Source organism: Lithobates pipiens, unplaced genomic scaffold (genome assembly GCF_037356315.1).
Source record: "Lithobates pipiens isolate NorthernLeopardFrog02 unplaced genomic scaffold, aLitPip1_a1.2 Scaffold_18, whole genome shotgun sequence".
NCBI lineage: Eukaryota > Metazoa > Chordata > Amphibia > Anura > Ranidae > Lithobates > Lithobates pipiens.
The window spans coordinates 113,331,372-113,359,178 of NW_027507758.1; the positions used below are offsets into that span (position 1 = coordinate 113,331,372).

The window sequence follows — 27,807 nt, forward strand, 5'->3', positions numbered from 1 at the left end:
AGGAGAGGCCTCCAAAACTGTGTCCATATTTTACCAGGGACCTGCAGCTGTGCTTGTGTGCAGGTGTCTACAGCCGTTATTAGCAAAGACGTGTCACTAGTTGAGGGCTCCACTGTACAAAGAGTCTGTACGGCTTTAAGTGTGCAACCAGAGCTGTGCATGTTGGCACAGACCACGTGAGGTCTGTGAGGAAAAAGACGGAGGCCCTAAGTCTGTGGACTGAGAGTGCAGCGAGGTCTGAGAGCACAGCAGTCCTTGGAGTTGGTCTGTGGGACCAAACCAGAGGTCCAAACTTGAGAACATAGTAGTGGTGCTGCATAGGAAAAGCAAGGAGGCTTTAAATCATTTATGTTGAAGTGATGGTGGAAACCCCTGCAAGGATAACGTCGTTCTGTGGAATTTTTGTTTTTGTTCTAAAGAAAAGTAGATCAACGAGCCCTGAAGAAAGGGGAAAAAAATAGGGCACTTCTGTCAGCAATTCCTTTAGTAAGCTTTGCCAGAAACTTCACATCAAAATCAATGTCAAAGGTGAGGTAGATGGAAACTGGAATAGCACTTTAAAGAGAAGAAGCAACGCTGATGGGGATAAGAGAGACAAAGTTGCTTCTAAGTGCAGTATTCAACAGTGACCTCACTTCCAGTCCATGCGTTCCAACGTGACTACGTTCAAGTGTAGTGCACTCCATTGAGTTCAGTCCAGCTAGAGAGCGCTGTTCCGGGGCTTGTTGATAAGAGAGGAGACAAAGGCACTTCTGTACAGTATACAACAATATTTGATGATAAAAAGCAGTTAACACTTCCAAGATCCTGGATAAAACAGGCATATCAGTCAACATAGTAGTTTCCTTGCTCTATCCTGTGTCTCCAGGGGGGAGAGCCAACCAGCAGCTATGGAACTAGGGGGGGAAGCCAGGAGGCAAGATGGCTGCCTGGTTTCTGGGAACCACACTGGAACGCAGAGACCGGAAGTGACATTAAACAGGGAATCACTTCTGTTCTGTGCATTCTGGAAGCCAGGTGACCATCTTTCCTCTTTGCTTCCACCTCCTCCTTCCATAGCTGCTGGTCGGCTCTCCCCCCTGGAGGCACAGGATAGAACGTAGGACAGAGCAAGAAACTACTATGTTTATAGATATGCCCGTTTTATCCAGGACCTTGTTAATGTTTTTGACTGCCTTTTACCATTAAATAAGTGTTGAATACTGCACTTAGAAGTGCCTTTGTCTCCTCTTATCAACAAGCCCTGAAACTGCACTTGCTGGCTGGACCGAACTCACTGGAATGCACTACATTTGAGACAAAATCCCCCCTCCCCCCACATATCAAAGTGTGTATACGCAAGTAAATCCGTAAACACACACATGCGTATGGGCGTATAACTCTGGACCTAGTTTTCTGTATCCAGAGTTGAATTCCAGTATGCATATATGTGTGTTTACACATGTAATTACATATACATGTGTATAGCCATGTACAGCTATTGACTTCTATAGGTGGCTATACGCAGCACCCGTGGGCTCCTTGGTGTTGAAATATGCCAGAATTTACACTTTATGCCAAGATGCACCCGGGGGGGAGGGGAGGGTGAGACCTAAAATTTTGAAGGTGTACGTGGATCAAGCATTTCTCAACAACAGGTATACACTCAACAGTTATTTACTCAGCCACTTTCTTTGTCGCCGTTAATTAATCCCTTCTTGCGGTTTTATTGAATGTTGCCATGTCAACTGAAGCGGTATAAAGTCGCGTTTCCTTTGCCATATGGTTTTATTCTGTTAGTTGGCAAAGGTAAATGTTAATTTGTAGAACTGAATGCTCATTCTTCACATACAGAAACGAGAGCCTTTTTATAATATATATATATATATATATATATATATATATATTTTTTCATATATTCTTTATTTTTTTCATGACTTAAGTGGGCCTACTTAATAAGACAAAGAGCAATGTGCAAGTTGTTCTAAAGTAAGCCAAGCAACAATCACGTTTCATTGTTCAGACCATCTGCATTGATAAAAGGCAAATGTTACCGTGTACTGTATAGTCCGAAGAGAAAAAAAAAAAAGGACAATGAAAGCGGCGATACTTGGCGTCTATTATTTGTCCTTCCGCTTTTATTAAGCGCGACTCGCGTTTGTTACTTAATTCTCCCACGCTAATCCTAATATAAATAATTTTATTTTATTACCTTCGTACTTCCGCAGTAATCCTCGATTTTATATTATTTATTTTCTTTTGACAGGGATCAAATATTTCCATCAGCCCGGTTACCACATTAGCCATGACCTTGTGTGTTCCTGTTATTAATACCCATTACGAAATATCATTACGCAGCGCCGTGAAGCACAGCAGAAAACAGGCCGTTTTGATTTGTTTGTTGTGTACTTTATTCCCCCTCTTTTACAAAGGAGAGGAAGCAGATTACATATCTCCGGGCCTGACAGGGAAAATGTCTGACAGAAAATGCTCAAATGTATTCAGCTATGTATCTGTCGTAATGCAGGCCTCTAATCCCTCCTACTATCTCCATATAAATGATGCCGTTCAAGGCCATCGCTTCTTTCTTCACTTAGAGGGAAAAAAAAAAAGAAAAAAAAAAAGCCCAGCAAAGCCCTTTCAGATGAAATGTCTAAAAACATGGCGTAATAACTTGGAGCATGCTGGCAAGAGTAGTCACTTGTGACTGCGTGAATCCCCCTCAGCAAGTCAATATTGTAATAAGCAGAACTGGTAACATCTCTCCATTATTCAGAGGAGCCAACAGCGTGCTTGTCCCTTAGGCTGCAGCATTCATTAAGAAAAGCTTACTGGGCTGAAAGGTGGAAACAGATGATAACAGGATATGATTTTCATATTTAATGCATCCCCTTGGAAGAGCGTATGTGTGCTGCAGATTGATAGAAGAATCTACTGCTACTTTACAGAAAGACTTTCTAGTTTGCCCTATAGCTACCGATGGAATCATTCAGCCAAGAAATTACCTTTCCCTCTTTCTACCTGCTTTATATATCTGCCAAGCAGGCAGCCTAGCTGCCAGTGAATTTTATTGTGCAGTTAACTGTTTGGTATTTAAGACTCTTATCAGAAAAGAAACAGAGGCCACACGTGTTTTTTTATTTATTTTTTATTATTTATTTTTTTTATACGCAGGAATAAGATTTGAGGTTTGCTTTTTCTTTTATTTTTTCCTTTTGGTATTTTAACTGGCATAAATGTTAGTTTGCAGGAAGTTGGGTCTACCCGCTGCCTTGATTACCTTCCCTTTTGGTGTTTTGGGAGTTAAAGCACAACTGCCCTTTCAGTTGAGATCCATTAAATACATTGCAGCTGCTTCAAAACAAAAGGTGTGGAAAGTCTTGGGAAGCTTTTACAGTAGTGGTTGAGGGGCGGTAAAACCATTTGTTTATCTGCAAAGACAGCAATTGGAGGTGTATATTAGGGTTGCACCGATATTTGTGTCGGTGCCGATACCGAGTATTTGCACAAGTATGGGTACTTGTGCAAATGCACCGATACTTTCTGGCTTGGTTCTTTGAGCTGTCAGTGGGTCTCCCCAGTGTTAACCGCTTAAGGACCGCCTCCTGCACATTTACGTCGGCAGAATGGCACGGCTGGGCACAAGCACGTACCTGTACATTGCTCTTTAAGTGCCCAGCCGTGGGTCGCGCATGCCGCCATGCTCACAACCCGGCCCTGAGCTCCATGACCGTGGCCGCGGGACCCGCGGACCCGATCGCCGCTGGTGTCCTGCAATCGGGTCACAGAGCTGAAGAATGAGGAGAGGTCTGTATAAACAAACCTCCTCCCCGTGCTTCCTAGTGTGGCTGTCACCGATCGTGTGTTCCCTGTTATAGGGAAAGACGATGAGTGACGTCACATGCCAAGCCACACCCCAACAGTAAAAGAAACCCGCACATGTCACACATAACCCCTCCCCGCCCCCTAGCGGTTAACTCCTTTACTGCCAGTGTCATTTACACAGGAATCAGTGCATTTAAATAGCAAATGTGTCGAAAATGTCCGATGTGTCCGCCATAATGTAGCAGTCATAATAAAAATTGATGATCGCCGCCATTACTAGTAAAAAAAAAATATAAATAAAAATGCTATAAAAATATTCCCTATTTTGTAAACGCTATAAATTTTGCGCAAACCAATCAATAATCGCTAATTGCGATTTATTTTTTTAACCAAAAATATGTAGAAGAATATGTATCGGCCTAAACTGAGGAAAAAATATGTTTTTTTTATATATTTTTTGGGGATATTTATTATAGCAAAAAGTAAAAAATATTGCATTTTTTTTCAAAATTGTCGCTCTATTTTTGTTTATAGCGCAAAAAATAAAAACAGAGGTGATCAAATGATCAAATGCCACCAAAAGAAAGCTCTATTTGTGGGGGAAAAAAGGACGCCAATTTTGTTAGGGAGCCACGTTGTATGACCGCGCAATTGTCAGTTAAAGTGACGCAGTACCGAATCACAAAAAGGGGCCTGGTCCGGGGCTGCAAATTGGTCCGGGGCTTAAGTGGTTAAAGAAGTCCGGTAATTGGAGCCGTCAAGAAAAAAAAGAAAAAGCAGCTGCCAATGTTTATTCCCAACATTTCTCAGCCCTGAAACACTAAAATAAAAAGAAACATTGTTTCTTTTTGTAGATTTCTGTTTCTTCATCTGTAGATCAAATGGATGAACAAATGTTCCTCTGTTTAAGCCCTTAATAACTCTTAATTTACTCTAATCAGCCTTAATTATCTCCATATTCTCCTCTATTTAATTGTTATTTACCTGATTTTTTTTCTTTTGTTCACGTCTATTTTCTAAACGATAAGCAATTAAAACTTTTTTTTTGTGTGCTTTGCTAGTGAATATTTTTACACACATATATATATTAACAACATATATTTACACATTTCACATTGAAAAAGCGTTAAATTAAAAAAAATCTATTTATTTAATTTGTAAATAACTTTTCAATGTTTTGTACCATTGCTGTCAGCTGAAGTTAAAACAAAACAGTTGCGGTAGGTATCGTAATTGGTATCGGCAAATACTAAAAAAAAAATATTGTGCTTGTACTCATTGTAAAAAAAATGGTATCGGTGCATCCGTAGTGTATATGTGTTGCAGCTGCGATGCATTGTTTTCCTTCATAGCGATGGTAAGAATTGTACCACCTAACCACTGCCGGCCTGACGCAGGCCATATTGCAACTGCCCCAAAACCATACGCGGTGCGGAAGTGTGTCATTTAGGGGGTTAAAATGGGCAGTAATAAGCAATCTATGCTCAGAGGCACATGACAAATAGCGAGGAGGCCCTATGTTGCCTCCTTGTTGCCAATTTTTGCCCCCTAAATGCTGCAGAAATGTGCCACATGTTTTGTCATATAGTGTTGGCACTAAAACTATGCAGGTACCATGGGGGGCAAGGAACCCCTAGCAACCTATGAGCATGGATTGCTTTTCAGAGGGGCGAAGGTCCTTGCTGCTAGTGTAAACAGTCCCTTCTGTGTAACAGCAGCCACAACCTCTAGATTAGAAGATCAGATCCGGTTGCTAGAGCTGTGGCTGATTGACAACCCCACCCCCCGATGGTTCCTGCATAGTTTTAGTGCCAACACTATATGGAAGAACATACACGCGGCACTGCAGCATTTAGGGTGTTAACATTGGCAGCGAGGAGGCAACATAGTGCCTCCTTGCTATTCGTCATGTGCCTCTGAGCATAGATTGCTTTTCACAGGAGCGGAGGTCCTTGCTGCTAGTGTACACAGTTCCTTCTGTGTAACAGCAGCCACAACCTGAGTAGAAAAGTCTGTCCTCTGCCACCAAAGGGGACACTAGTTCTTGTGACCATGGTGACAACGATAAATGCACATTTGTATTACTAAATAGAACTTGCGCTAGATAGAATAGTAAATAACAAATAATAAATGATAAACCGCAGGAGCTATTACAAAGGTGCTAAAACCTTAAAGTGAATACATAAATGAACAGCACTAGCAGAATATAAAACCTCAACGTGATAATGTGCTTGTAAATTATTGACCGTGACAAAATTGAGAAGTTCTATATATAATGAATAAAGTGCTAAGTGCTCAAAATGGAAATTTTAGTGCTTCATGGTTTAGGATAAGATTTTTCAGGTGCCACACTTACCAGAGTTAATGGACCCTCTGCTTTGCAGTCTAGGGGTCAATAGGTCTGTAATCTAAAAGATCTGATGTGTAAAAACTGGACTCTCAGAGAAGCTTCCATGCAGATATTCATGTGGCTGGACCAAAGTAGATCATTCATAATGGGAAACAGAGATAAAAAAGCCGATAGTGAAGTACTGCTAATACTAAATCAAATGCGCAATCAAACAAACGCCACTCACGAGACGACTCTGTAAAACAGGCATCAGTCAGTCAGTTCTGGGTTCACCGCTGTACGGCATGAGTTTCACGAATAGCGGAAGTTGCGTCACTGGCTAATGAAACCAGAAATACATTGATGCGTTTTGCCCCTCCACCAGGGCGTAATCAAGGGCATCATTTATGGTTTTGGATGGTGTCATTTATTTACAAAGGAACAGTCACCTTCTTTCCAATTAGCCAATAGTAGAAAACAAAGACCATCTTGTGTAATCAAACACCAACTTCCTTTTGATAACATCACTTTATGTTATTGCCAAGTGATAACAAAAAACGTTATTACCTAACAAAAATACTTTAAAAACTACCTAAAGAATTTCATTATTTTAAAATTCATGAAGAGGAAAAACAAAATTTATATGGTTTATTTATTCTGTACGAGTTCATTGTTTACATAAAAAAGGTGAATAATAAAGATAAATAAAACTAAAATTAAAATAATACAAATAAAAATAAAATATATAAAAATTAAACAAATTAAAATGAAATAAAATGAAAAAATGTTATAAAATAAAGATAAAAAAAGTAAAAATACATTTAAATTAAACAAAAATTAAAATATAAATAATAATATATTTATGTATACAATGAACACAATTACCAGTTTAGACAAGAAACAGTTCAAATCCAATTCAATATTTAAGCCAAAAGGACTCATAGTACCCAGCCTATGTATCCATTGGGTCTTGTTTTGTGAGATAGCTTTCTTGAGATTGGAACCTCTCCAATGAGCTTCCACTCTTTATTCCACAAAACATCACACCCCTGAGATCACTGTTGTGAAACAATCTAAAATGATTGGACAAGCTGTGATTCTTAAAACCTGTTCTAATTCTATTCACATGCTCCCTCAACCTAATGCCCAACTTCATCTTGGTCCTCCCTACATATTGGAGGCCACAGGGACAGGACAGAAGGTAAGTGACGTGTAGTTCCACACGTGATGAACTTTTTAATCTCCATAGGATTTCCCCTGGGAATGGGAACTAAAATGGGTGGCCTTTCTAATCCTATGTCTGGAAGTTCGACAAATTACACATTTGCCACAACTTAAGAAACCGGTTTGATCTAGAAAAGTAAAAGATTTCTTTGGGGGATTAATCACATTATGTGCTAATTTCAACCTAAGTGTTGGAGGTTTGGTATAGATAAACTGAGGCTGAGCAGGTAAAACACTTCTAAGCTCTCTATCTTTAAGTAACAAAGGCCAATGTACTTTTATTATTTTTTCAAATTGTTTGTTGTCTGGTGAAACCTGTTATGTGTTTTTTTTTTTTTTCTTAAAGAGAGATTCCCTATCTAAATCTCTTATATTTTCTTTATTTCTCTTCAAATCTCTGATATCATATCCCTTTTCATAGAACCTACCTAGAATGGTTTGTGACTGAATATCCCAGTATTTTATCTTATTACAGTTTTTTCTTACCCTCAACATCTGACTTTTGGGAATGCCACCCAACCATCTTGGATGGTGGCAGCTGCCCAAGAGTATACATCCATTTCTGTCAACTTCTTTAATGAAAGTACAGTGAGTAGCTTTCCATTTCCTTTTATATATGACTAGATCCAAAAAATTGGCTAACTCCTATCCATATGTCTCAGAAAAAGAAATACCATATGGATTACTTCCCATCTCCCTTAGGAAATTGAGAAATGATTCCCGTGATCCTGCCCAAATGATCAAAGTGTTGTGTATGTATCGTTTCTGAAAACCCAATTGTAGTATGTAAAAGTGGTATATTGCTGTCATAAATGGCTTTTTTTCTCCCACCAACTCATAAAGAGGTTTGCCACTGACGGGGCATACTTAGCCCCCATGCCAACTCCTCTTTTCTGCCTATAATATATTTTTTCGTGCCAGAAAAAATTGTGACTCTTTGCCAAATCTAGGGCCTGTAATAAGAAATCTTTTTGTTTAGGCTTAATATTAGTGTTATCCAAGGCTCACTTACCTGCCTTCAAAGCATGATGTATATTCGTGTACAGTAAATTAACATCCACACTGGCCAGAATGCAATGATCATCTACTGTCAAAGGTTCGATAAGTTCTATAAGATCTTTGCTATCTTTTAAATATGCTGGACATTTTTAAGTAAGGGGCTGCAAGAAACAATCTAAGTATTCCCCCAGTCTGGAGAAAAGTGAGTCAACTCCACTGACTATGGGTCTCCCTAGGGGCTTAAGTGGATTCTTGTGCACCTTTTGTAACTGATAGATGACTGGAACAGTGGGGGCATCAGGAATAAGATAGCTTGCTTCTATTCCAACATTGTGTGCTTCTTTAACCAACCTTTTTAGGTTTATTAGATCAGCTGACACGGGGGGGGGGGGGGTAGTCTATTTGAACAAAAGTAACTATATGGAGGAACTAAATGGATTGGTAGGAGGTAAAGCAACATATGAGGAACATAATGTAAATCCTAGAAATTTAAGGCCAAACTTGAAAGGTTGGATAAAGAAGCACACAACGTTGAAATAGTCAACAAAAAAGAAGCAAGATATCTTATGCCTGATGCCCCCAAGGTTCCAATCATTTATCAGTTACCAAAGGTGCACAAAAATCCACTTAAGCCCATAGTCAGTGGAGTTGGCTCTCTACTTGGATTGTTTCTTGCAGCCCCTTACTCCAAAAATGTCCAGGGTATTTAAAAGATAGCAAAGATCTTATAGAACTTATCAAACCTTTGACAGTGGATGATCATTGCATTCTGGCTGTGTGGATGATAATTCACTGTACACTAATATACAACGTCATCATGCTTTGGAGGCAGTTAAGTGGGCCCTGGATAACACTAATATCAAGCTTAAACAAAATGATTTCTCATTACAGGCCCTAGATTTGGCAATGAGTCACAATTTATTTTCCAGCACAAAAAAAAGTATAGGCAGAACAGAGGAGTTGCCATGGGGGCTAAGTATGCCCGTCAGTGGCAAACCTCTTTATGAAGTGGTGGGAGAAAAAAGACATTTATGACATAAATATACCACAATTTTTTTTTTTTTTTTTTTTTTTATAAACGATACATATGCAACATTTTGATCATTTGGGCAGGATCACGGGAATCATTTCTCAATTTCCTAAGGGCGATGGGAAGTAATCCATGTGGTATTTCTTTTTCTGGGACATATGGCTAGGAGTCGGTACATTTTTTGGATCTAGTCATATATAAAGAAAATGGAAAGCTACTCACTCGTACCTTCTTTAAAGAAGTTAACAGAAATGGATATATACTGTTGGGCAGCTGACACCATCCAAGATGGTTAGGTGACGTTCCCAAAAGTCAGATGTTGAGGGCAAGAAGGAACTGTAATAAGATAGAAGACTATGATATTCAGTCACAAACCTTTCTAGATAGGTTCTATGAAAAGGGGTATGATATCAGAGATTTGAAGAAAACTAAAGAAAATATAAGAGATAAAGATATGTGATTTTTTCTTAAAGAGAGATTCCCTAAGAAGAAAAATTATGGTGTTGCGTTTCTAACAGGTTTCACCAGGCAACATAGACAATTAGAAAAAATAATAAAAGTACATTGGCCTTTGTTACTTAAAGATAGAGAGCTTAGAAGTGTTTTACCTGCTCAGCCTTAGTTTATCTATACAAAACCTCCAACACTTAAGTTGAAATTAGCACATAACGTGATTAAGTTCCCAAAGAAATCTTTTACTTTTCTAGATCAAACCGGTTTACATAGGCTGGGTACTATGAGTCATTTTGGCTCAAATATTGAATAGAATTTGAACTGTTTCTTGTCTAATTGGTAATTGTGTTCATTGTATACATACATATATTTATATTTATTTTCATTTTTGTTTAATTTCAATTTATTTTATTTTTATCTTTTTTTTTTTTTATTGAATTTAATTTTATATTTATTTAATTTTTATTAAACAAATTGGAGAGGGGGGTCACTGCTCCTTTGTATATAAATTACACCATCGGAAACTGGAAATTTATGTCCTTGATGACACCCCGGAGGAGGGGTGAAACATGACAACGTATTTCCGATTTCATTAACCAGTGGCGCTACTTCCGCTAACCGTGGAATGCGCGCTGTACAGCGGCGAACCCAGAACTTACTGATGCCTGTTTTACAGCGTCGTCTTGTGAATGGCATTTGTTTGCGCATTTTGATTTATTATTGGCAGTACTTCACTATCGGCTTTTTTATCTGTTTCCCCTTATGAATGATCTACTTCAGTCTATACACATGAATATCTGCATGGAAGCTTCTCTGAGCGTCCAGTTTTTACACATCAGATCGTCTAGATCACAGCCCTATTGACCCCTAGACTGCAAAGCTGAGGGTCCATTAACTCTGAGTGGGGTCACAAAACGGGAGTGTGGCACTTGAAAAATCCTATCCTGAACCATGAAGCACTAAAATTTGCATTTGGAGCACTTAGCACTTTATTCATTATATATAGAACTTCTCAATATTGTCACAGTCAATTTACAAGCACATTATCACGTTGATGTTTTATATTCTGCTAGCGCTGTTGATAAATGCACATATTCACCAGAACACCAAGGCTCCCAAAATATCGTCCAAAGGTTTTTCTTGTAGAAAGATCACATCACAAGAGCAACTGCAACATTTCAGAGCCACGCAGGACCACTGTGTCAGGCAATGGGACAACGAGGGATTCCCTCAGTTTGGAGGTATTTCCTACCACTTCCTGTTTTGGCTATGGGTCAGGAAGTGAAGGGAAATCTTCGAAATTGGTCATAGAACAAAGGAAAAGTGACAGCAGTTTTAATCCTACTGGGAAATGGAACAAAAAAGTTTAGCATTCGATAAATACCTATCTTGTAATAACAACATTAGAAGAAATAGTAATTTGTTCACCTTACACCAAGGGTCTCAAACTGGCGGCCCTCCAGCTGTTGTTAAACTACATGGTGGGGTATATGCATCCCATATGCATGTTGTAGAGGATCTTTTACCTTTTTATTTACAAATTTATATATTATTTTTTCACATTTATTTTCATAATTTTTATTACGATTACGAGAGGGCTGACAAGCTCCTTTTGTGTGTTTTTGGAGTCTGTTTAGCCCCCGATGCCTTCTCTGTCCTCAGCCCATACAAATAAGGTTCCCATAGACCCAGCCACTGTCAGTATTCTCACGGTTCTGTACCCAGAAGTACTCAGAGCTAACCACTTCTGGGTTCATTCTTTCTAGAGAAGATCTCAGTGAGCAGTAGATGATCATCACCAGTCTCCTTCCACTCTCCATCTTTAAGCTGCCTACAGTTTCTCCAGGCTCATACATGAGAATTCAAATGAAATCTTGGTTTAGGTTTTAGGAATTGCCCCTTCCCTGTCTTACACATGTGTTGAGGAAAGTGGAAAAAGAGTACTGGACCCATAAGCAAATTTAGGAGGCGCACACCACATAAATCAACCACTACACTACAGTGCCTGCATCTTGGTCATGCCACTCTGATGCATTTTACCCTGATTGGGCTTAGGTACCAGCTGCAGACAAGGCATGTGCTTGAAATCACTTTGGAAAAAATAATTAAAAGTCCAGTTCACGTCTAGCCTATTCACGTGGTTTTTAATCCCTGATGAAGGGGGGCGTCCTGAAAAGCATTGGACACGTTTTGGATTGTCAGACTGAATTTTGCTGGTATAAAGTTGTACCTGGACCTCAAAGCAGGGGTGTGGTACTTCAATTTCTATATTTGTTACTTACACATTTGGTAGAGCATCCAATGGATCTCTCTGGTCAGTAAGTGAATAGGCCAAAAGGCCAGTACCTTTTCTGATAATTGCATGTCTAGCAATCTTTTAGATGTGCTATATACATACTCCAGACTTTGCCAAGCCCCCCCAAAGTAGGCAAAGAGTCTCATGTTCTGGAAGAGAGCCAGGTTGTGAGGGTACTCCCAAATGGAGTGTAGGATTTGGAATAAGACTAGTAAGTTCACTTGAAGATTTCCAGGCATGACCCAAATTTATTCCCAAACCTCCCTTATTACTCTTGTGGCATCATCACTGAGCTTATACTTTATTCTGTTCCCATTGACATTACCCCAGACCTACAGCACCCAAGAGCACTTTCCCTACACATGGTTTATGGGCAGGTTATTTATAGTCAAGGCAGGGGAATTGTTTTGCTGGGAGAGAAACCAATGTATACATATAGAGGGACAGAAATCGGCAAAGTTCTGTAGTCCAGCAGAGGAGAACTCAGGACGGTCTGACAATTCCTTAAAGTGGATGTAAACCCACTCGCATCAGTTATAAAGTACTACCATAGTGCTGAACTTTAAGGCTATACATGCCTCCTGCATGTATCCTTACCTTTCAAATGTCTCCCCTTTCTCTATTTGGTGCCCCCAAAAACTCCGGATTCAGTGGGTGGGACTGTTATCTGGCACTCGGTGGGCGGAGTTGTGATGCGAGCAGACTCCCCGCCTACCTCTACACTCCCCTTGGCCAGAGCATATGAAATGAAATGTAAGATATCCACTCCTCCCCCACACAACACATCCCGTTGATCAAAATAAATGCTGCAACTGTGATTAGGTGACCAGAAAAACACACTGAACAAAAAATAAAGCTCTCAGTAGACAAACCTCCCCTGGATCAGTTGTCTGTGTTTGATATTTCTGCTGGCATCTTGGAAGCTGCAACATATAGTTTTTTCGTGTCCATCCAGTGAAAAGACAGGAAAGTAACCACATAAATTCAGCATGCTAAATAATTGCAGAGCTGCTGAAGAAAGGAGTGGTGGTGGGAATTAAAAAATAATGCATGTCTTAGGCTAGTGCACGAGATATGTAAATCACAGCAAGGGGGAAGAACGGACAACATTTTCCAAGTTTGTCTGTTTTATTTCACTGAAAAAAGATATGAGGATTGCTCAGAGCTGCATTAACTCTTGGTGGCAAGACTGGGCACCAATGATCTGAAATTCTGTACTCTATATTGTGCCAGACAAAAAATGTTGGGTTTACATCCACTTTAAGGTTTTAATGCAGCAGTAGCACTGTTGTCAGGCTAGTTGGGAGCACACTGGATTTCTGTAAGGACCAACAGATATTTTTCTGTAAATAAAGAAAAAATAAAAAATAAATTAAGTATATATATTTAATTTATATATATATTTATGTATATATACAGTACAGACCAAAAGTTTGGACACACCTTCTCATTCAAAGAGTTTTCTTTATTTTCATGCCTATGAAAATTGTAGATTCACACTGAAGGCATCAAAACTGTGAATTAACACATGTCCAATTTTATATATTGAACAAAAAAGTGTGAAACAACTGAAAATATGTCTTATATTCTAAGTTCTTCAAAGTAGCCACCCTTTGCTTTGATTACTGCTCCGAACACTCTTGTCATTCTGTTGATGAGCTTCAAGAGGTAGTCACCCGAAATGGTTTTCACTTCATGCCCTGTCAGGTTTAATAAGTGGGATTTCAAGCCTTATAAATGGGGTTGGGACCATCAGTTGTGTTGTGCAGGAGGTGGATACAGTACACAGCTGATAGTCCTACTGAATAGACTGTTAGAATTTGTATTATGGCAAGAAAAAAGCAGCTAAGTAAAGAAAAATGAGTGGCCATCATTACTTTAAGAAATGAAGGTCAGTCAGTCCGAACAATTGGGAAAACTTTGAAAGTGTCCCCAAGTGCAGTGGCAAAAACCATCAAGCACTACAAAGAAACTGGCTCACATGACGACCGCCCCAGGAAAGGAAGACCAAGAGTCACCTCTGCTGCGGACGATAAGTTCATCCGAGTCACCAGCCTCAGAAATCACAGGTTAACAGCAGCTCAGATTAGAGAACAGGTCAATGCCACACAGAGTTCTAGCAGCAGACACATCTCTAGAACAACTGTTAAGAGGAGACTGTGTGAATCAGGCCTTCATAGTAAAATAACTGCTAGGAAACCACTGCTGAGGACAGGCAACAAGCAGAAGAGACTTGTTTGGGCTAAAGAGCACAAGGAATGTACATTAGACCAGTGGAAATCTGTGCTTTGGTCTGATGAGTACAAGTTTGAGATCTTTGGTTCCAACCACCGTGTCTTTGTGCGACGCAGAAGCGGTGAACGGATGGACTCTACATGCCCGGTTCCCACCGTGAAGCATGGAGGAGGTGTGATGGTGTTAGGGTGCTTTGCTGGTGACACTGTTGGGGATTTATTCAAAATTGAAGGCATACTGAACCAGCATGGCTACCACAGCATCTTGCAGCGGCATGCTATTCCATCCGGTTTGCGTTTAGTTGGACCATCATTTATTTTTCAACAGGACAATGAGCCCAAACACACCTCCAGGCTGTGTAAGGGCTATTTGACCAAGAAGGAGAGTGATGGGGTGCTGCGCCAGAGGACCTGGCCTCCACAGTCACCGGACCTGAACCCAATCGAGATGGTTTGGGGTGTGCTGGACAGCAGAGTGAAGGCAAAAGGGCCAACAAGTGCCAAGCATCTCTGGGAACTCCTTCAAGACTGTTGAAAAGCCATTTCAGGTGACTACCTCTTGAAGCTCATCAACAGAATGCCAAGAGTGTGTGGAGCAGTAATCAAAGCAAAAGGTGACTACTTTGAAGAACCTAGAATATAAGACATATTTTCAGTTGTTTCACACTTTTTTGTTCAGTATATAATTGGACATGTGTTAATTCATAGTTTTGATGCCTTCAGTGTGAATCTACAATTTTCATAGTCATGAAAATAAAGAAAACTCTTTGAATGAGAAGGTGTGTCCAAACTTTTGGTCTGTACTGTGTATGTGTATGTATATGTATGTATATATATATATATGTATATATATATATATATATATATATATATATATATATATATATATATATATATATATATATTCACAATTTATATAGCGCCAGCAGTTTGCGCAGCGCTTTACAATGTATGGGGGGGGGGGGGAACAACACAATTACAGTACAGTTCAATACAAAATGTACAGGAGGTTACATTCTAAAGGGAGGGCGTGGTGGTAAAAAAGGTAATAGCTGCAGAGAATGATTTCATGGGATGGGGGTGTGTGTGTATATATATATATATATATATATATATATATATATATATATAATAAACAAACAATACAGCGCTAAAAATGAAAAATCACCCCGTAGTGAAAAAGTGAAGTGAAGATTACAGGTCAGTGGCGTAGCTTGAACTAAGCCAAAATGTAAACAAAGAAAAAAAAAGGATATAGTGTATATAAATAAACAAGTGCAAAAATCCATGTAAAACATAACACGAGTCAGAAAACTACTATATTGGATGAATAAATGATAACCATAGCCTGAAACCAGATCAATATCATGTAAAGAAACAATAGTCCCTTTAACAATAGATGGTCCCTTCTCAATGGAGAGTAGCCAGAACTAGCAGCAATGCCAAACATCCAGTGCCTAGAAAATGGAACAATGAAGACACCACCAAAACGACACCCCTTAAAGGTTCTTCATGCAGGTACCACAGCACACTGAGTATATAAAGCAAAGGTAATGGGTACTCTTACCCGAAGGTGTGGACCCACACACCTTAGTGGTGAGTCATTCAGACATCAAGCTGCGACCAACGGCAATCCTCCCATGGGGGTGATGTAAACCTCAGCTACACCAAACAGTCATCCGTACTCTCTGCAATCAGGATGTCCAATATGGAATACCATCGGCTTGAACTCCAAAAAGTGAAATGTATTCACACCCAGATAGGTGCATAAAAAATAACAAAAAGAGGGAAAACAGAAGGCCTCCTCATAGAGCAGATTAATCTGGTAAATACATTTTTATAAAAAAAAAAATCAATAAAAAACAAGACTGTCTGTCTTTAAAAAAGTGTGGAAGATCTCGCCTGCAGGCTATGTACCCGACATGTTTCGCAATAACTTGCTTCAACTGGGGCATGGGAAACATGTCGGGTACATAGCCTGCAGGTGAGATCTTCCGCGCTTTTTTAAAGACAGTCTTGTTTTTTTGTACCCCTCTTCACTGATGGCTTGCACATGCATGTGTTTTTATTGATTTTTTTTTTATTTTTTTTTTATTTTTTTTATTTTAATAAAATAATTTATTTACCGGATTAATCTGCTCTATGAGGAGGCCTTCTGTTTTCCCTCTTTTTGTTATTTTTTATGCACCTATCTGGGTGTGAAGCATTCTGTACACAACTGTAATGCCACGGAAATAGTCTGATCGGATTATGTTGTCGGAAAATCCGATTGTGTGTGGGCTCTACCAACTTTTTCTGTCGGAATTTCCATTGGAAAAAGTTTGAGAGCTGGATCTAAAATTTTCCGACAACAAAATCCGATCGGACTTTTTATGATCGTGTGTAGAGAATTTTGAAGCACAAAGGGCCTCTCATGCTCAAAAAATTTGGAGACGAAAGCTATTGACTATTGGCCCCTATGTAGTCCAGTCGTACGTTTTTGAACGTCACCTCGTTCCGAACGATCAGATTTTCTGACCAACTTTGTGCGACCGTGTGTATGCAAGACAATTTTCTGCCAAAATCCGTCGGAAAAAAATCCGATGGATTTTGTGGTTGGAATGTCCGACTGTGTGTATGGGGCATAAGAGTTCTAGTTTTCCTACTGACCACTAATATAAAGAGTTTTTTCCCCATTGAGCTCCAGTTTAAAGTGGAGTTCCACCCAAAAATGGAACTTCCACTTTTTGGCATCCTCTCCACCTCCGGTGTCACATTTGGCACCTTTCGGGGGGGAGGAGGGAGCAGATACCTGTCTAATACAGGTATTTGCTCACACTTCCTGCCATAGATCACTGCTGCGTTTGCGATGACCTACGCCACTTCCAGCTCCTACTCTGTCATCCCCCGCTGTCTTCTGGGAGAATGAAGATGGCAGAGACCAGCAAGCACGCGCAGCGTGACTCACGCATGGCTTCACTTCCTGATTCCCTTACTGAGGATGGCGACGGTAGCAGCTGAAGGCCGACGGACTAATTGACTTCGGCTGCCTACATTGCAGACTCCCTGGAAAGGTAAGTGTCCATAAAAAGTCAGAAGCTGCAGTATTTGTAGCTGCTGGCTTTTAATATTTATTTTTTCGACGGACCTCTGCTTTAACTCATTTAAATAAAGGTTTCCCAAAATCTGAAAATTGTTTTAGGGGTTCCTCGAGGCAGGGGGGTCTAACGTTTTGACCTTCCTGGACATCGTTGGAAGAAGAGGAATTGTTTTGTACCATTCATAAAATACACTTCTTATTATACAGGATGTATATAGTGCCAACAGTACATTTACAATACAATAAAATACAAGAGGGGTAGGAAAGCCTTGCTTGTTAGAGCTTACAATCTAATGGCGGGGCAAATGGTACAAAAGGTTATAACTGTGGGGGGTGAGGTGACGGAAGTGAAAAAAAATGAGTTGAAAGCGTGATAGGCTTCCATGAAGAGGTGATTTTTCAGGAATTGCCTAAAGGCAGCCAGAGTAGGAGATGGCGGACAGATTGAGGTAAAGAGTGCCAGAGGATGGGAGAGGCTCTGGAGACGTCCCGGAAATGAGGAGACAAAGGGAGAGGAGTGGAGAGGATGGTTTGGATGATATTTGGAGACAAGATTGATGATGTAGCTGGGAACGGAGTTGTGAATGGCTTTGTATGTTGTGGTTAGTATTTTTTAATTTAATTTGCTGCGCAATCAGAAGTCAGTGTAGGGATTGGTGGAGAGGGACAGCAGATACTGAGTGGTTGGTAAGGTAGATGAGTCTGGCAGTTAGTAAATTAGTAATGCAAGAGGAGACTGAAGGAGTGAGCACCGATATTTGTGAGCAACTAGTTTCAAGAAATAACAATAAGGATAGCTGATGAGCTGATATTTTTTAATGTAAAAGAGGGCAAGATAAAACTAGTGCAATATTTGGCACTGTTTTTGATAAACTAACGCATCAATATCTGGTTGGATGGATGGAGTAGCAATTCTCAGTGAATTCTCAAGGTGCTCATCCGATATTTTGGTTCTAATTTTTTTACTTCGTGTGCTTCATCATTGAAACTAGTTGCACACAAATATAGGTGCTGCCGAAACTGATGGCATGAATAAGACTGATAATATTTTTTTATTGTAAAAGAGGGCAACATAAAACTGGTGCAATATTTGGCACTGTTTTTGATAGACAAATGCATCAATAGCTGGTTGGATGAATGTAGTAGCACCTATATTTGTAAGCAACTAGTTTCAAGGATGAAGCACACGAAGGGCAAAATTAGAACCAAAATATCTGATTAGCACCTTGAGAATAAAAGGGGTAAAAGTCCAGTAAAGAGTCACTGTAAATATTTTCCACGGCCGCATGTGTTCGCTAAGTGTAAATGGGCATTTTTAAGTAAGTTTACAGTTTTCTGTTGGCCCGCATTCATAGCTGTCTTGGGCCGCAGGTTAGACACCCCTTGCTGTAGGGTAAAAAGGTTGAAGAGGCATTGCATTTGTCTATGAAAATCGGCCACTAATTTCCCAATAAAATTTGCCAACTTAGTTAATTAGAGATGTTCAGTTACAATTCTTACCTTTGCTTATAATATTCCACATTAACAATATTATAGGAAATAAATATATCTTTCAGAGCTCAGCCTACCTCAGAGAGCACTATAAAAAGGCATATAAATGTGAAAGGGCCCCATTTTTGACACTGCTACTCCTGCCAGTGGAAGCGAGTAAATCCTGCTCCTCCATGTCGCTGATTAATGCACTCAATGCCAGGTATTTAATGACCCCCCAACCATAACAGAGTACTGCCCTTGTAATTGATAGTCTTCCTTTACTATGCAATTTAAAAGCTTTCTAATGCCCAAAGTTTTCAGCGTAGGTATTATTTAATAGCATCACAGTAATTAATATCTCATATTTGCCACTGTAATTGATAGCCTTCAAGGTCGCTGAAATTAAAATGTTGTTGTTCCAAACTGTGGTTTAACATCTTGCTGTTGAGATCAATTCTTCTCCATTGTTAATGTAATCAATGCCTCCCCTATAATCACATCCTATCGCATTACCAGAGTTCATGGTAGAGGTCCACTGCCCGTTATCCTTTCACATGGTCTCGTATGATCTGGTCACTATCCCAGGCAATAAACCAAAAATTATAGTACGTTATTTTCACATTTTGCATTTGATGTGAAATTTACATTTTAATAATCATTAATTGCCTAAAGAGCCATTCTAAAGTGGAAAACATTCAGACCTGTATTTTCAGACTATTAGCTGTACTTAGAACTGTATTAAAGCATTAAAGTATACTCGTACTATAAAATGGCGCACACATGGTAGACAAAGAAACCTCCAATAGAAATCGAGTTACAATTTCTTTAAAGAAAAAAAGAAAAGCATCTTATGAATATAATTCTTCCTGATATTTATTAGCTATCATGTGACCCCTTTCTCAGCAGCTCTCGTAGTGCGTTGGTCGGAGCAGAGGATAAAATATGTCATCAACACGCCGACAAGCTTGTTTCAAAGTCCAAAGCTCTTTATTCTTGTATGATTACATAGAAAAGCCTTGCTTTTCTATGTAATCATATAAGAATAAAGAGCTTCGGACTTTGATGCAAGCTAGTAGATGTGCTGTGACATATTTTAATAATCATGTACACCATGATTGACCAGTCAGGAGTCACTGCAACACCCTTTCAACCACATGGTCAATTCCAGTATGGTGTGCAAAAAGGAATACACCACGAGGTTGGAAGGTTGGAGCAGAGGGGAACAGTGTGCCCAGGTGAACACATAACTTTCTGGCGACATCCCTCCCGCATTTCCAAGTTCAACTCCTGTCTCCTCTATTACTTGAAACATACAGTTGGACTGCGTGCATTAGTGTAACAATAGTGCAGCTTCGTTAACATGCAGTGGGTGAGCTTTGTTACTCTTGAAAGAGAAATGCAAATGATAATACAATAAATAGTTACATTTAAAGAAAAAAAAAAGAAAAAGTTTAACAGCGAAATAACTGTAGGTAAGGCCTCATGTACACTGCTGCTGCTAAACAGACGTTTAGGAGCAGTTGGGCATTTTTTCAACTGTTCCTCTGTTATCTTATCAGTACATGTACACAGGGTCGTTTACAGTCGTTTTTAGGCAGTTGAGTTTTTAGAGGCTTTTTTTGGAATGCAAAAAAAGGGTTCAGAAGCTGAGTATAGAGGCATTTCAATTACTAAACGCGGTAACTCGCGTTTAGCCACGTTTCATTTACAGGCTTTTTAGATTTTTGGCTATTTAAAAAAAAAAATGGTATTTTTATTTTTTAACCACTTGCCGCCCGCCCTATTACAAATAGACGGTGGCAAAGTGGTTTCATAATGCTAACCGGACGTCATATGACGTGATCAGGATTATGAGCCGCTGCGCGCCCCCGGGGGCGCGCATCGCGGCGATCGTTGTTGCGGGGTGTCAGTCTGACACCCGGCAACTACGATCTCGGTAAAGAGTCTCCGATGGAGACTCTTTACCACGTGATCAGCCGTGTCCAATCACGGCTGATCACAGTGTAAATGGGAAGAGCCGGTGATCGGCTTTTCCGCGAGTAGAGGAGAGCCAATCGGCTGCTCCTCTGACAGGGGGGGTCTGTGCTGATCGATTATCAGCACAGCCCCCCCGAGGATGCCCACACTGGACCACCAGGGACGCCACCAGACCACCAGGGATGCCCAGCAGAGGTAATCGTCCCTAGACCACCAGGGATGCCAGTCAGGCACAATGGATGCCAATCAGTGCCCATAATGGATGGCAATCAGTGCCCACAATGGGCATCACTGATTGGCATGCATTATTGTTTGGCACTGATTGGCATCCATTAGTACAGTATAACACCTGTGTTGCTAATGAGTGCCCACCTGTGCTGCTAATGAGTGCCCACCTGTGCCGCTAATGAGTGCCCACCTGTGCCACCTATCAGTGCCCACCTGTGCCGCCTATCAGTGCCCACCCATGCCCATCTGTGCCGCCTACCAATGCCCATCTGTGCCGCCTACCCATGCCCATCTGTGCCGCCCATCCATGCCAATCCGTGCCAGCTATCAGTGCCAATTTGTGCCACCTATCAGTGTCCATCCGTGTCGCCTATCCGTGTCGCCTATCCATGTCGCCTATCCATGTCGCCTATCAGTGTCGCCTATCAGTGCCGCCTATCAGTGCCGCCCATCAGTGTCCATCAATGCCACCTCATCAGTGCCACTTCATTGGTGCCCATCAGTGCCGCCTTATCAGTGCCCATCAGTGTAGCCCCATCAGTGCCCATCCGTGAAGGAGAAAACGTACTTATTTACAAAGTTTTGAAACTGAAACAAAAAAAAAAACATTTTTTTTTTCAAAATTTTCGGTATTTTTTTATTTGTAGCACAAAAAATAAAAACCGCAGAGGTGATCAAATACCACCAAAAGAAAGCTCTATTTGTGGGGAAAAAATGATGATAATTTCATTTGGGTACAGTGTAGCATGACCGCGCAATTGTCATTCAAAGTGCGACAGCGCTGAAAGCTCAAAATTGGTCTGGGCAGGAAGGTGTTTAAGTGCCCTGTATTGAAGTGGTTAACCACTTAAGGACCGCCTCACGCCGATATACGTCGGCAGAATGGCACGGCTGGGCACAGCCATGGGACGCGCGCGCGCCACCGGTGGCACACTCGCGACCCGGTCCTAAGCACCGTGGCCTCGGCACCCACGGACCCAATCGCCGCCAGTGTCCTGCAATCGGGTCACAGCGCTGAAGAACGAGGAGAGGTAAGTGTAAACAAGTCTCCCCGTGCTTCCTAGTGAGCTTGTCACTGATCGTCTGTTCCATGTCATAGGGAACGACGATCAGTGATGTCACACGCCAAGCCACGCCCCCTCATGGGGACAGGAATTAAGGGAATGCTACCTGATGGGGCAAATATGGCAACAATGATCATACTATAATTCCCAATTTTAAATCTTTCCTCACATTGCTTACCTTTAATGAAGTAAATCCCACATTGTGCAGCCAGCTGTATCCTGGAAAAAATACTCACTGTAAGGATGCCACATCTTCCGGTCTCCAAACTTCTGGCATTACAATGGTTAACAGGTTAGGCAGAACAGAACTACAGAGGTCTGACGAGGACACGCCCATTCCTGCCCTCTCCCCCATTGAGAAAAGTTCTTTAAATTATTTCAACACAAAAAGGGCGTGTCTCTATCAGACTATCTGTACTGCTGTTCTGCCTGATGGTTTCCACAATTGCAGCACTGGAAGTTCAGAGACAATAAGAGGACAGGCATCCCTCCAATAAAGATTCTTCCAGGATCCAGCTGCCTACACCACGTCGGACATACTTCATTACAGGTAAGTGATTTAACCAAAGCTGTTGGATTTTTAATTTTTTTTCTTAGCTAAACTTCAGCTTTAGATCACATTCATACTTTGCATTTCCTGAACGAAAAAGGAAACATTGCGCTTTCAGTTCCATTAATTGTTAATGGTACCCCAAATGCTGTTAGCAGATACTAGTGTTGTCACTCCAAATGGTGCATTGAAAAAATAGACGACACTCCATGTCTGAAACGGTGAGGAGCTTTTTTGGCATACATAGGGCAGCCCTATGCATGACACGTGAAAATGTGAACTGAGAACGCTTGTTCCTGCCGCTCAAGATGTGAATAGGGCCTTAAAGGGGTTGTAAAGACAACTTTTTTTTTTAAATAACAAATGTCATACTTACCTCCACTTTAATATAAAATAAAATACTTTCCAATCACTTTAAGAGTACCCAAATGAATAAGTGTTACTAATAAGGGAACTTTCACTGGTGGAATGGCATTTAGAACTGGTTCACACCAGATAATTTCCAGTGTATTTTTTTAAAATGTGTCCATAAAGTATGTACAGTACATACCATGTTTTACAATGGCTCTAGTTCACACCCCTTTTTTGACAATACAGTGGTGATCGTGGGTGGCAGGTGGACATTGCGGCCCCTGGTCACGCGCATCGGTTTCGGCGCGTCCCCGCTGTATCCATTACACAAACCGGCGTACAGCTATGGCGATTCACATAATAGAGCCAACCTGCCGCAGTATAATGATGGAGGCTGGTCGGCAAGTGGTTAAACAAAAATTGTTCGTTCTGTTCCCGTACGAGAAAAATGTTGAAGTTTGAAAATTCAGAATCTGCTGTTGAAAATTGTGTACACACTATACGAAAATCGTACGAAAATTCTTTGGACGAAAATGTTCGCCCAATTTTCATAGTGTGTACAAGCCTTAAGGTTGGGTTCACACTAATGCAAATTTGATGCAGGTTTTTCTTGCATCCAATTCGCATTACAAGAGACTGTGACCGGCTCTCAATGGAGCCGGTTCACACACATCAGGGGTGGCTGTGGTCCGCACTGGAAAAGGGTCCTGTGCATCTTTTGGCTCTGTTTCGGGTCCAAATTCAGGCAAAAATTCAGACCTGATTCACACCTGAAATGGAGAACAGGGACGCATCAGACCCCCTGCTGTGAGCCATGGCCTTATGTTATTTTCAACCTGCTGTTATTTTCAACTACTATGTAACATCATTATAGGGAGAAGGTACTGGTGATGTAGCCTTCCCATGATGCATCTGTGGTGACCTGGCTACATCACCAGTTCCTCACGCAACCAGGAAGTGGGAAAATTGTAATTTTTAAATAAAGGTAAAAATGTTTGTTTACCTCTTAGATCAGGGGTGCCCAACCAGTGGCCCGGGGGCCACATATGGCCCTAAGAGCCCTCTGATGTGGCCCGCGACCTCATGTTGTGGGATGGCGGGTTGGTAAGACCAGATCGCAGGTTGCCGACCTGCCATCCCAGAGCATCAGTGTTTTGAATGAAGCTGGTGGTAGAGGAAGCAAGCGGCTGCAGAGCAGAGCTGCATAAACCGTTGCTTCCTGTATAGCGCCGGCTCCTGTCACAGGTGGAACGATGAGTGATGGAGTGGCCAAATGCATCCGCCTGGGACAGCAACAACCTGCAATACCTGAATGAAAGACTGTTATTAAAGGTAAGTTTATTACTAAAATCACACTGTATTTATGGGCATATGCAGAGTGGACATGGACCTTTCAAATGCCTGCTCCGCTCATTGTGGCCCACGACCGGATACCATATCGCTTAAGTGGCCCTCAGTCTTCAAAAGATTGGTCACCCCTGTCTTAGATGTTTGGTTTCCTATCCTCATGCAGAGCTGCTAAAGAGGGAAAGTTCTTCTTTAAATACAACTAGAGATTCAAAGATACAAAATATGTTTTCCATCTAATATCCTGAAGCATTGTAATGACTGCACTTGAAAAACATGTCAATTTTTAATGGAAGAAAGAAAATAATTTTCTAGCATTCCGTTCTCTCTTAAAGCTCTACAACCTCTATTTTCCAGATGCTGCAGGGTTGGCGACAGGCAGAAATTAACACAGGCTCAGACATGTCAAGAAGAATCTATCATCCAGCAACAATCTTCATGGGCCGCCAAATGTCAGCCAACTCAAGCATTGAACATTGCCTTACACAGAGGAAATCTCCCCAGCCCACAAAGAGCTTTTCTATTTCTGACCCACATTCAGTCAGACAGGCAGCAATAAACAGCAATCTGACAGACAGCTGTGTAGTACCAGCTAATAGTGATACTCAGTGCTTAAATAAGCCTGACAAAATAGATGTGGAGGCATCATCCTCGCAGATTATGCCGGTCACATCCATCGCTTCTTCCGAGGACGCAGTGACACACCGCACAGAGATCCACAAGACTCACAGTGGTATGGAACACTTAGCCGAAAACAAGCAATCTGTACAACTTCGCACAGAGACTCGGAAAAGATTAAGTCCAGAGGACGGAATGGAGGATTTACCGAAAGACAGTCCAAGCAACAAGGTGGAAGATTTGTTGGTGTATGAAAGGCTGGCTCATAATGAGGAGAGATTTACACACACAAGCCCCTCTGGATTTCCACCTGCTGTTGGTGATTGTATCAATAAAGACACATCAAACAAGTATAGCACTGTTGAAAATCTGACTGGTATGATGAGTTTTCTATTTCTTCTTCTTTTTTTTTTCTTTGCTCACCTTTTTTATGCTTTTTTTTGTTTTCAATATTTTTATCGACCAGTCTGTTAAAGACACTTTGTGACAACTGGAACAATTTTAATTGTTTTGTATACAAATGTGTTTGTTTGGTCTTAAAGCATATCTAAGGGCTCATTTACACTTGTGGTCAGGGGGTAGTAAAAACGGGTGTTTTTTACTGCCCCTTGACTACCTCTCGCCCGCCATATAGAGAAATGATGATGGGCAAGATGCTCTGTAGTTCTGGGATGGTGCGGCTTTTTTACCCATGTGACGCTGTGTCCAATCACATCCGATCACATGTAAACAAGGAAATGCCGATTATTGGCTCTCTTTGCCTCGCACTGACAGAGTGTGAGGAGACCAGATCAGCGGCATCTCCTCACAGGGTAGACCTGTACAGATAATCAGGGCACTGATCATCAGTACAGCCCCAACAGTGCCCATCAGTGACACAAATCTGTGCCCATCAGTGATGCAAGTCAGTGCTGCCTTTCAGTGACTGCTCATCAGTGTACATCAGTGAAGGAGAAATTACTTGTTTACAAAAAATTTTGACAAACTAACAAAAATGTTGTTTTGTTTTTTCAACATTTTCTGTCTTTTTTTTTCTTTTTTGTAGCAAAAAATACAAAACCCAGCGGGGATTAAAGTGATTGTAAAGGCTTGTTTAAAAACAAATAAACAAAATAACAAACATGTTATACTTGCCTCCTCTGTGCAGTTTTGCACAGAGCAGCCGGATCCTCCTCTTCTCGGGTCCCCTCTTTGCTGCTCCTGGCCCCTCCCTCCTATTGAGTGCCCCCAAAGTCAGCAGCTTCCTATGGGACACTGGAGCTGTGAGTCCATTCAGACACACAGCCCTGACCTGGATGTGTTGGATATTCCAGAGGCGGGTTCTCACAGGCCGTTTGCTCCAATCCAGCCTGTGTAATCACAGCGAGCAGATGTGAGTCATCACACACAGCCCCCCATTCCGTCCGGCCAGAGACTCTCAATTAGCAGGATAAGCCAGGGAAATTGAAAAAAGACAAAGTAGAAGCTCCTCATAGCATAAAAACGTCTTCATGTATTATAAAAAAAATATCATCAGTATAAATTTCCAATGGTAAGAAATCTGTATATGATAAAAATCAATAAAAGTTGGTCTAGGGGTTAGCAAACACTCATCCAAAGACTCAACTGCAGTACACCATGCGTCTAGGCTTGACGTGTTTCATCATTAATATGACGTCATCAGAAGCTTCTGATGACGTCATATTAATGATGAAACGCGTCAAGCTTAGACACACTGTGTGTGTCAGAGGAGTCTTAGGGTGAGTGTTTGTTAACCCCTAGACCAATTTTTATCATATACAGATTTCTTGCCATTTTATAATTAAATGAAATTGATGCAGTGCCGAATCGCAAAAAGTGCTCTGGTCAGGAAGGGGGTAAAATCTTCCGGGGCTGAAGCAGTTAAAGGCCCTTTTCACATGGAGCGGGCTCTGTCTAGATCAGCAGGGGATCTGTAAGTGGCTTAGAAGTAGAGGGGTGTAAATAAACACAAGTCATTTACACCTGCCGGTCCATTGGAGTGAATAGAGGGTCTGCCTGAATTGCTGGCAGGCCCTCTGCATTTCTATTTCATGTTACACGTTAAACTAAAAAATGTAAGCTTTACAACCACTTTAATAGTTCAGATTTCAGTTTTGCTGTACTTACACCTAGCAACAGTCCACTATAAAATAATTGACACATGGCCCAATGATCCTAATTGTATTTTTTTTTTTTTTTTTTGAATGTCAAATAGTTGAATTTTCTAAGCCCAGGGTGCCACTTGTGATTTTTTTTCTAGCTACATAGAAGTATAGAAAAGGTCTAACATCTTTGTCTGTAATCATCTAAGACTTATGCCGCGTACACACGAGTGGAGTGTTCGACAGAAAAAGTCAGACGGGAGCTTTATATATTACGATTGTGTATATGACCCATCAGACTTTTTACGTTAAAGTCTGACGGACCTAGAAATAGAACCTATTCTAAATATTTTTAATGGAACCAATTCCTATCGGGTAAAATCGCTCATCTGTATGCTGTTCCGACAGACCAAAAAACGACGTATGCTCTGAAGCAAGTATGAGACGGAAGCTATTGGCTACTGGCTATTGAACTTCCTTTTTCTAGTCCTGTCGTATGTGTTGTACGTCACTGCGTTCTTGAGAGTCGGACTTTGGTGTGATCGTGTGTACACAAGACAGTTTCAGAGGAATTCCATCTGAACGCCCTCGGAAAAACCTTCAGAGTTTATTCTGACGGAAAAAACGGTCGTGTGTGACCCTAATGGCC

General features: G+C 40.9%; 1 protein-coding gene across 2 annotated transcripts in view; it reads left to right on the forward strand.

Moving 5' to 3' along the window:
- KIZ (kizuna centrosomal protein) overlaps window positions 1–27,807 on the forward strand; it is a 286,874-nt gene that overhangs the window by 30,127 nt on the left and 228,940 nt on the right. For both annotated transcript variants that reach the window (XM_077486023.1, XM_077486024.1), the window contains exon 4: window positions 24,796–25,432. In XM_077486023.1, coding sequence (XP_077342149.1) covers window positions 24,796–25,432 — 637 coding nt within the window. The remainder of the gene's footprint in view (window positions 1–24,795; window positions 25,433–27,807) is intronic.